The 10,434-nt window shown below is 60.9% G+C and overlaps 1 protein-coding gene across 1 annotated transcript; it reads right to left on the bottom strand.

Moving 5' to 3' along the window:
- Window positions 1-2: 2 nt before the first annotated feature.
- Window positions 3-8,471, bottom strand: ZNF687 (zinc finger protein 687). The gene is made up of 9 exons (XM_021688018.1): window positions 8,376-8,471; window positions 3,247-5,369; window positions 2,922-3,100; window positions 2,427-2,603; window positions 2,176-2,338; window positions 1,687-2,019; window positions 1,480-1,592; window positions 1,108-1,249; window positions 3-962 (listed from the first exon to the last, which is right to left on the bottom strand). The coding sequence occupies exons 2-9, from the start codon at window positions 5,350-5,352 to the stop codon at window positions 465-467; spliced, it is 3,711 nt and encodes a 1,236-aa protein (XP_021543693.1). The 5' UTR covers window positions 5,353-5,369; window positions 8,376-8,471; the 3' UTR covers window positions 3-464.
- Between the last annotated feature and the right edge of the window lie 1,963 nt (window positions 8,472-10,434).

Raw genomic sequence — 10,434 nt, 5'->3', positions numbered from 1 at the left:
TCTGGGTAAAAAAAAAGTGAAAGGCACTGCAGGGTGGGGGTGGGGCTCAAGTGCCAGGGAGTCTGAGGGGTGGTGCAGGGGCAGGGCCAGGCCCTTGAGGGTTGAGAAGCTTCCTGAGGGCCCCAGCGGGGGGGGGGGGGGGGCCTTCCCTGGGCCCCACTAACAGGCCTAGGAAAGTCCCTCCTCCCACCCCAACCCACTCGGGGTCTGCAGCAGGAGGATAATTAGTGTTGGGCTCAGAAAGGAGGAATGGAGGGCCCACTCTACTAGGACCCAAGGGCCAGACCCAAAGGGGGGACTGCAAATCACTATATCCTCAAAAGCCTGTTGTGTTTGGGGGCTGGGGGAGAGGAGCTGGACAAAACGTGAATTAGAATGAAATCCCTAGCCCAGGGACAAGACAGCAGCAGTGACCCAGGCTCCCGCCGAAGAGGGAGGGGAGGCCGGTCAGTCCAGGCCCGGGCCTAGTTGTCCCCACTGCCCCCTTGCCGAGCCCTGATGAACGCCATGCCGTGTGTGCGGAAATGGGTCTTGAGGTTGAGCGGGCTGTCACAGCTCTTGCCACAGACCTTACAGGTCAGTGGGCCTCCAGAAGCCGACAAGGGAGACTCTCCGCCCTCTGGGTCAGACCTCAGTGGAGGAGGGGCCTCTTCTTCCCCATCACCCAGGCCCAGGGCACTGGCGCTCCCCGCACCCCGTTTCTTCTTGTGGCTGATGAAGCGGTGCCTGCTCAGAGAGCCAGGGGAGGCGAAGCACAGACCACAGTCGAGGCACTGCTGGGCACCGCCATCCACCCTCAAGCCCACCATGAGGCTCTGCTCCACCGAGCCGCTGCTCCGGTAGCGCAGGGGGCCGTGGCCTCCCGAGCCGGGCCCGCCCCTGGGGGACTTGGCTGGAGGTGTTGTGCTGTCAGGCTCCTCACTGCAAGAGTCAGAGGACTGGCGGCGCTTCCGTCCCGGCCCCTGGCGACGCGAGGGAAGAAATTAGGCCTCCCTATCACCCCACACCGACCCTGCCACCCCCGCCTAGCTTCCTGAGGCCAGGGCCTAGAACCCTGCAGTTCCCCAGTCCCACCGCCCCGAAAGAGCAGGCTGGGCCTCTGCCTACCTGGGCTCTGGCTCCGGGGCCCCGAGCCAGGGTGCCCCCCCGGCCGGGGGACTGGGCCCCGAGCGGCAAGCCATGCCGGACCTGGACGTGTTTCTCCAGGATCAGGCGGCTGCTGAAGGTGCGTTTTCCCTCTGTGCAATACCTGCAGGGGAAGAGTGGGTCACGTGGGTGCCAGGAGACTAGCCCAAACACCAAGGCCTGTGGCTTGAGGGGGGGGTGGGCGTTCCCAGAGCAGAGAGAGGTCTCAACCTTTGGTCCACTCTCGAGTCATGGTTGGAAGGTACTTAGTGGGACTGGGGGCATGGGGTGGGCAGGTCACTTGCTGCTCAGAGAGCTGGGGGGGGACGTTGCGGATGAGGCGGCAAGGGTTACCTGCATGGGTAAACTCGCTTGATACCCTCGTGATTGACCCTGACGTGGCGCCTCAGGCTGGGGGCGGAACAGAAGGAGCGCTCACACAGGCGACAGGGAAACTTTTTCACTGACTGGGAGAGCAGAGGGTAGGGAACCTCAGAGCCAGGCTCTAAGACCCCCTTCGCACAGCCGCACAGCCCAGTCCCAGGGGGAAGGCCCACTCACCTTGCCGTGCTCCTTCTTCATGTGAGCCACATACTCGTCTCGCTCAGGAAACCAGGAGTGACAAAGGCCACAGGTCCAGCCTCCAGGGCCCCCACCCCCACCCTTGATGCCTTTGTTCCCTAGTTCCCGTCGGGGCCGTTTGGTTGGGCGAGGGGGCTCAGGAGAGCTGGGTAGTTCTTCTTCTTCTGAGGATGAAGACGAGTCCTCAGTAGGGGCAGCTGCTCCTCCCCGAGCCACAGCCAAGTCCTCGGGTTCAGCCTTGGGGGTCATAAGGGCACCCGCAGCCCCTTTCCCAGCAGTCTCCTCCCCCGGGCGCCCGGACTGATGGGTGTTCTGTGACAGGGAGACAAGGGGGTGGCCACCGTGGGGGAGGGCCTGGCTTTGCCAGAGGCCTCGTTGCTCCCCCACGCCCACTTCCTGAGGGTTAGGTTACCCTAGCCCCAGGTCACCACAGCCAAGCGCCCCGTCCCTGTCCCTCAACTCCTCTACCTTAAGATGTTCCAGCATGGTCCTTTTCTGAGCAAAAAGCAGAGGACAAGATGGGCACTTAAAGACGCTGACACGCTGGGGCAGCAGGTGCTGGTCGAAGTGTGAGGAGAGGAGGGGTTTGTGAGTGAAGACCGTGTCACACATGGCGCACTTGTAGATCATCCTGTGTGGGCGGAGAGGACAGTGCAGACACCGTGCCCATCGGGGCCCCAATCCCACTCCGGCCCACCCCGCTCCCTGCCAGGTCTCACTTGGCCTGCTGCGTGTGGAAGCTGGGGTGCTGGGTGTACAGGTGGGCATGGGCGCTGGGCGCGGACTTGAAGGCCATGGGGCAGATGGGGCACTTGTGGAAAACCTCGCAGTGCGACGTCTGGATGTGGGACTTGATGGAGTTCACGCCCCCGAACACCACCGCACAGCTGGGGCACCTAGGCAGCAGGGGGCGCGGAGGTGAGGCAGGCCGTCTCCAGCCCGTGCCCCAGCCCGGTCACCCCTGGGAACTGCTGGACTCAGAGGTCCACGGCGGCCGCGGTGGGGCACGAGCAAGGTGGGGAGAGGAGGCCCGCGGAGGCCGAAGCGGGGCAGGGACAGACAGACCTCAGCCTGAGGGGTTCAGCACGAGATGGGGCGCTCCCTGACAGGCCAGCTAAAAGGCTGGTGCTGGGACACAGGAGGCCGTAAAGTGCTGGGGGGGCCTGGGGGTGGGGGGCAGTGGCCAGACTGTGGGTAGGAGAGGCAGGAGGCACCTGTAGCCCACACGGCGAGACAGATGTAGACAGGCCTCCCGAAGATGGGTCTGAAAATTGGCTTGCAGGAAGTTGCCCCCACACTCCGGGCAGACATGGGGAGGCCGGTTCTTATGCATGCGCTGGTGGGCACTGAAGCTGCAGCGATTGGGGAGCATCATGGGGCAGGTTGGGCACACCTGTCGAGGGGGCGGAAAGAAGGGAAGTCGGTGAGGAGTGGCCTGTCCCCCATGACTTCTCCTGACCGAGCCCCCACCACCTTCCCAGATCCTACTCTCATGGCGGCGGCCTCTACCCCCGGGAAGCGCCGCGAAAGGGAACTCACAGTGCTGCTGGCCCCGGGGGCAGGGGGCCCGAGCTGCTGGAAGTGGGCAGCCATGCCAGCCTTGTCCCGGCACTGCTCCTTGCACTCTAGGCAGCGAAAGCACGTGTAGGCCGAGGTGGCAGGGGCAGCAGGCGGCTCAGACGAGAGCGGCAGCACAGGGGCCTCAGCGGCAACGGCGGTAATGGCGGCAGTGATGGCCCCGTCACCCTTGCCCAAGGCAGGCAAGGCTGGAGGTCCGAGGGCGGGCGGGACAGCCAGCAGGGGCGTGATGTCCGGCTGCCCCACCATCTGGTCCAGGGCGACGGGCCTCATGACCAGGTGTGAGCACTGCATGACGAGCCCTTTGTCCTTGTGCTCTCGGGCGTGCAGCAGCAGGCTGCACTTGTTGAAAAAGACCAGGCGGCGTGCGCAGTGGTTGCAGGTGACCTCGATGCGCATGCTCCGGCGGTCATAGTGCCGCGCCAGGCTCTTCTCCAGCGAGAAGGCGTCCCCACACTCGAGGCAGCGGTAGCCTGTCGGAGGCAGGGCCAGCCCGGCCTCAGCCGGTGGGCTCAGGTTGGGCCGGTAGGCAGGCAGCAGGTTCTTGCTGTTGAGGATCTTGTTGAAGGCCTCCACCAGGCTGGACTGGGTCCGCGAGATCACCGTGCCACCCCCTGCACCTGGCCCGGTGGCCGCCTTGGAAGGCTGCACCATCACCACCGAGGCACCGTTCACCTTCTGCCCCCCGGTCCCCAGCCCTGCCCGCCCCTCCACCTTGGGCAGGGCTTGGGGCACCAGCCCTAGCACATTCTTAGCCAGCGTCTTAGGGCTGGTGGCAGCGCCCCCAGGCAGAACGACAGCTTTGCGGGCCACGCTGGCCGCCATCAGCATGGCGGTGCTTGCGTTCTGGATGGTGGCCACGGGCAGCACGGTGCCCTTTAGCCTTGTGCCGTCACCCAGCTGGACGCTCACCACCTTTGGACCCTCAGGGGTCGAGGTTGCAGGGGACAGCTTCAGGAGGCCAGCCTCAGCCAGGAGGGTCCCCTCAGCCAAAGGGGCAGGAGGATCAGGGTCTGAGGGGACCCGGGTTACCGTCCTTGTGATATTCCCGCAGGATGTTTTAATGGTCTTGATCCGCACCTTGAGAGGCCTTGAGGAGCTGGAAGAGGCAGGGGAGTCATTGCTGTCCTCATCTGCAGCCTCAGCTCCACTAGAGGGACTCTGGGGACTTTCGGGGGAAGGCTTATCCACCGGCCCCTCCTCCTCTTCTTCCTTCAGGGGCTGACAGCGGGGCACTTTGGGGGAGGCAGCAGGGCTCTGATGCCCGGGAGACTGCTTGAAGAAGGGCAACCCAGCAACCCCGGGAGGCGAGGCGCTGGCAGAAACGCCCGTGGCCTCAGGGCTCGAGCCAGAGCCTAGCCCGGCTAGGCCCTGAGGATGAAGGGGGCTGCAGCTGTCTTGCTTCATGGTCCCCAGCGGTGGGGGAGAACCAGGTGGCAGCAAGGCTGGGCCATTCTCCCGGGACAGCTCAAAGGGAGAGGGGAAAGGAGGTGGGGTCATGGCCCCTTCCCGAGGCGGGGAAGGTGCAGAGGGAGGGAGGGGATCAGGGTGCTCCCCTGGCTCAGGCCCAAAATGAGCAAAGAGGTCCAAAGGAGCTTTGCCTTCCATGGCTTTTTCTTTCCAGGTAGCCCCACTGGGAGGAGCTGGAGAGTGGGGTGTACCTGGAAGGGATGACTCAGGGCCCCCAAAACCATTCTGCATCAGACGAGGCCCCACAGGCCCTTCCTTAGTCACCCCCCCAGCCCGGGCCCCTTCCCCTCCTGAACTCCCAGCCGGGGACTCAGGCTGCTCAGGACACACAGTGTTCTTGACAATGACGCTGACTGCTGAGATGTCTGGCGGCGGCAGGCCATGATCAGAGGCCTGGGCTGGAACCTCGGGGCCATCCCTGGAAGCTGCTGCCGTTGCTTCTCCAGAGTCACCTCCTACACTGGGTTCTGGCTTTCCTGAGCCACCAGGCCCTTCGTTTTCTTCTGGCCCAGAGTGGATGGCTTCATTTGCGTCAATATCGGGAATGTCAAACGCAGCAAGGAGGTCATCAAAATCAGGGGTCTTCATGTCCCCCATGGCAGCAGGTCCCAGACCTGATGAAAACAGAAAAAAAGAGCAAGAAACTTAGCCTTCAGGAGGCAGGAACCCTGGCCCACCTCCCTTGGGATCTCCATATTTATCCTCTCGGGACCATGCACAGTCTGACTTGGGTACACTTTTACCACAGCGCAAATCCTAGAGCTGGTGGAGGTACCTGGTTTGCCAAACCCTAAAACTGAAAGGTAGGTTATGTGCACATTCCAGGGAAGACACCAAGATTGAGAGAAAGCAGAAGAAAAGGAACTTTTCAGAAATACAGCTGAGAGACAAGGATAACAGAGACAGAGGGAGTTCAGTGAAGATCTTGGTTGAAACCACCTCGGCCCCTCCTGTGCCCAGCAAAAAACCCATCAATTAATCAATACCACTATTAAGGAGGAAGATGTACAGGACGCTCTGGGTCTAAGGGCTCATTCATGGCAGCATGGGATCCATTCATAATTCTTCATGGATCTTCTGGGGGTTCACAGAGATCTGAAAGGCCATGTGTACAAAGGGACAGTGACTTAAGCCAAGATGAAGAAATGATTCTAGTTCCAGCTTTATCAATGGCCTGATGTCCACTGCCTTACTTTTGAAAGGGGAGGCAAGTAACCCATATATCACAGGGTGATTCTGAGCACAATATGAATCATAACCCTGAGAGTCAGAACCCAGAATAGGATTTATTATTACAGCTGGGACAAAAAAGGACATGTCAGGTCAAGGAGGAACTGGGAAGGAGAAAGCACTGGGAATCTGGGGCTGGGGTCAGAGACAAGAGTCAGGGGTCAAGTCTAGGGACTTGGGGAGACCACTGGCACCTGGAGATCTAGCTTGGTTAACAAGGAGAAGTGGACTCAGGGAAATCACCCAAGAGACCAAGATGGACAGAATAAGACACAGGAACAGAAAGAGACAAAGACAAAAGACAGGGGAAAACCGTGACGGCAGCCTGGTCACAAGGGCCCCAGCCTAGGCCTCTCCTGTCACAAACACCTGCCGCTAGCTCACCTACCTTCCCCAGAGTGCCTCTGCCCTCCCGGGGCCAGCCCCTCCTCTCTCCCTCCCTCCCCATCTTGCTCTCTCAGGGCCAAACTCCAGGGTAACATCCAGCACGACCGCCACATAGGGGAAAAGCCAAGCCCCCTTACCCCTGTCATTCCTGCTCTGAGCTCCTAATTCAAACTCCTCACTCTTTTCATTTTCCCTTGGCAACACCAGTCCAGGAAGTCTTGCCCAACCCCAACCTGGCCCAGTGAGTGTGCATGCGCACGCGCACGTGTGCGCGTGCACACACACACACACAAAATCCCACAAGACGCATGTGGCACTAAACCAACATGGCCAGCCTGAAGCTTGGGGGGGACCCGGATCTGTTCCTCACCAGTTTCTCCCCACAAGTGTTTCTAGATCTAGGAAGAAGAAACTGAAAAAGTCTCTGTCACTACACATTCTCTGCCCAGGATGCAAGCTATTTCTCAGGGCCAATTCCCTCACCTCCTGCCAGCCTTTAGACTGAAACTGGAGATGGTCCCAGCAGGTGGTAGCTGGCAATGGTGGGACCAAGGTAGGGTGGAGGAAGAGGGGACCAACAAGAGGAAGAAAAGGAAGTTTCCCCTCACCACCACCCCCTACTTAATTCTGCAGTCTCTGGATTTAAACAAAGCCCTCCACCCTTTGCCTCTGCCCTGATGGAGAGCTAGGGCCCTCCCTCCTCTGCCTGCTTCTCTCCCCACCAGGAGAAACCCGAGCTACCTTCCACACCGGCCCTCAGAAAAGTGGGCCGGTGGAGCACAGATCAGTGGCGACTAGGAGAAAACATCTGCCCACTCGCCCTCCCCAAGCAACTCCCCCTTTGGCGTCCAAGTGACTTAGAGGTCATGCGATAGCCAGGAGCCGACGGTCCACCAAGCAGCGGGAGCTCAAGGCCAAAGAGGCTTCCCCCACCCCACGGCCGAGGCCTTTCTGCGGCTGCTGTGCCCGGACTCTTGGGCTCCGGCCCTCCCCCCTTTCCCTCTTGTTCTTCCCCAAAAGCCAAAGGAAGGGGCTGAACAGGAAGAGGGTGAACTGGCCTGGATCGGCAGGGGGTTCCACTGCTCTTTGCCTGGCCCGGGGCCTACAGAGCAGGGCGAGGGGCCGGCGGCCGGGGGTGATTAGGCTGCCGCCAAGCTGGGCAGCGGGCGGAATTAAGTCCCTGCCATCTGCCGAGGGCCGGCGCCGCGAGCATGTCCGGGGTTGCGGGGAGGGGGCGGGGTGTACAGAGGAGAAGCCACTGGGGAAACTGAGGCGCACCGCGCTTCTCTCGCTCCCACCGTGAGAAGGGAAGGACCGGCCCCGGCCAGGCCAGGCCCTTGGGGAGCTGCCGCGCAGCACCTCCCGGCCCAGGACTTCACCGGAGTAGGGGAGGCGCGTGGAAAGAGAGGAGTCGGGAGGGGACGGTCTTTGCGTGACTCGCAGCTCTCCGGCCGGGGTCCGTCCCAACTCCCACCTCCTCCCCTCCCGTCCCGGCGCGGCACAGCCTCCTCCTCCCGCAGACTCCCGCGGCTCCCTCGAGACTGAGGAGTGATCCGAAGGCGCGCGGCGGCCCGGGGCACGAGCCTGAGTCCGGCCCGGGCCCGGACGCTGACCCGCGCCCAGTCGGGGTGCAGGCTCCGCTCCGGCCTGGCCCAGCTCCCCCGCCCCCGCCCCCGAACACGGACACCATTTTAGGTCGCGACATCCCGCAGCCACCAGTCACCGGGCCGTGCTTCGGACGCCTCTTGGGCTCGGGGCGCCAGGACTTGGGGACCCCTACCCTCCCTCCACGTTTACCCGGCTAGGGGCTGTGCTTTCAACAGGCTGGGAGTTTCGCCCATCAGCCTCAAGGGATGGAGTCGGCGGCGGGGCCTTCCTAGAAGCCGCCCCAGGGGGGCGGCGCGGAGAAGGGGGTAGTTGACCAAGTGGGGGAGGGGCGGGGGTATTTACCCGCCCCCCCAGGGGGCGGGGCCAAGGGCGGGTATTACCCCAGGCATGCTTACTTGTTCCGCTCCAAGTGCGGGCCGAGACCCGGCGGTCTCTACCCTGCTCCCACCGCCACCGCCACCGCCGCCGCCCTCCCCGAGGCCGCCGCTACTTCCTGCTTCTCTCCCGTTCAGCCTCCCCCTCCTTCAGCTCCCTCCGCGTTCCAGGTCTGGGCTGCCCGCTTCCGCACTCGCCATTGGCCAACACCCCCGTCGTTCAGCACTGCGCCCCTCCCAGGCCCGCACTGGGTTGGCCCTAAGTACTGCCGCTCGGAACTAGCCCCTCACAGTCCTCCCAGCCTCATTGGGCAAGGAGCCTAGGCCTTCTGAAAATGCCTCTCCCCATTGGTTGCGCCGGGCCCACCTGCCCCATTTGGGCATCTCAAAAATGACTGGCTTCCGCTACTGTCGCTTAGAAAGAAGCCAATCTGATCCCCTGCTTTCCCTCTGGAGGCGGTGACTGTCCCAGGTGCGTCTCCGCCCCCTCACTCCCTATTGGCCGCAATCTTTGAAGCCCGCAGTTCACTTATGCAAATTAAAAGAACTCTCAGCTTCTATTTGGTGGGCACTTTGAGGAGAACCTCGTCGACTCTGAGAGAAGCCCGGATGCGTAGGTCCTTTTGCTTTGTTTTCTCAAACTAAACCCCAGTGTCAGTCATGCTGTGCAGAAGTCACAAAATGGGACGTTACCCAAAACATTACGTCATCTGGTTGACCAGTTCCTTGCCGTTTTCCCACTGTCTAAATCGTCATATAGTCTGGATGGATGGGGTTCTCGCGCGGGCCAGCTCCTGGGCGATGACGTCACCCGTACCTTCTCCCTCTGCAGGAGGGCGTGCAGTAGGGGCGGGATTAGGAGTGTGGAAGGAACCGGCACCTGGAGCCCGGGACAGCCCTGCAGACCGGAAGTGGAGGAGAGATGACGTTAGAGTGCTGGCGTGGCCTGGGCCATTTCCAAAGGGATCTTAAAGCGGTATGCTGGTAGGCTTCCTAAGCACGGGGATGGGGTGTGAGCCGGCTGTCGCTTCCATTTCCCATTTAAGAGCTCTCCTTTTCCCCGCCCCCAGCACGGGCTGGGGGTGGAGTCGAAGCCGGTTTTCCCGCGCTTTGTTGCCACGCCCCCTGGAGGCGGGGGAAGGGGAGGGGATGTTCCGCAAACAAGTTGCGGTGGTACTCAGAATACATATGCAAGCCTCGCGTGCCCTGCAGAGCACAGGCTCACCGGCCTGCGAACCTCCGCGGCTTGCGGCGCACGAAGACGTTCATCCCCGGGATGTGGTTATTTTAAAAGTGGTTTTGTTACCCTGCGCAGGGGTCACTGGACCTCTAGACCTCTGGATCTAGGACTCTCCGGCGTACCCTGAGAGTTTGCATGAGTAATGGCGACCGTATTGAGATGTGAATCCGAGCCTCTGGGTGGAAATCTTGGGAAATCTATGGTTCCATCGGGCAGGTCGCTCGACCTCCCTGAGCCGGTTTTCTCATGGATAAAATTGGGATTATAATACCAACCGACATGATTGTTTTTGTGAGGATTAAACGCATTTAGTGCACCTGGGTGGCTCGGTGGGTTAAGCGTCTGCCTTCAGCTTGGGTGGTAATCCCAGGGTCCTGGGATCGAGTCCCGCGTGGGTTCTCCGCTCAGCGGGGAGCCTGCTTCTCCCTTTCTCTCTGCCCCTCCTCCCCGCTTGTGCTCTCTCTCTCAAATAAATAAATAAAAATATTTTTAAATTAAAAAAAATAAACGCGTTTAGAACGTAAGGTTCTCTGTAAAGTGATGGGCAAATGGAATTAGTGCCTCCCTGTCTGCCGCCTTCTTGTTCCAGGTTTGCCTGCAGTTACTCCAGCTCACACAGCTCACAGCGTGGATATAGCCAACCGGCATTCCGTTCCCACTTCCTCTGCGTCTTCCTGCATGGAATAATAGTCACTACTGATGCACACGTACTGTGTGTGGGACCTATTATAAGAATTTCATGTATATTAACTTACATAATCCTTACCACAACCGCATGAGGGAGGTACTATTATTATCTCCATTTTACTGGGGAGGAAACTAGCACAGACAGGTTAGGTT

Source organism: Neomonachus schauinslandi, chromosome 4 (genome assembly GCF_002201575.2).
Source record: "Neomonachus schauinslandi chromosome 4, ASM220157v2, whole genome shotgun sequence".
Taxonomy (NCBI): domain Eukaryota; kingdom Metazoa; phylum Chordata; class Mammalia; order Carnivora; family Phocidae; genus Neomonachus; species Neomonachus schauinslandi.
The sequence above is the reverse complement of the archived record's forward strand: the minus strand, read 5'-3'. Positions and strand labels throughout refer to the sequence as shown.

Excerpts from the sequence above, each read along its gene's own strand:
- ZNF687 (XM_021688018.1), bottom strand. The coding sequence starts at position 5,352 with ATGGGGGACATGAAGACCCCTGATTTTGATGACCTCCTTGCTGCGTTT. Across the intron at positions 2,604-2,921 it reads TCTCGCCGTGTGGGCTACAG|GTGCCCCAGCTGTGCGGTGG; the intron begins GTGCCTCCTGCC and ends CCTGCTGCCTAG. Across the intron at positions 963-1,107 it reads GCCCCGGAGCCAGAGCCCAG|GGGCCGGGACGGAAGCGCCG; the intron begins GTAGGCAGAGGC and ends TCGCGTCGCCAG.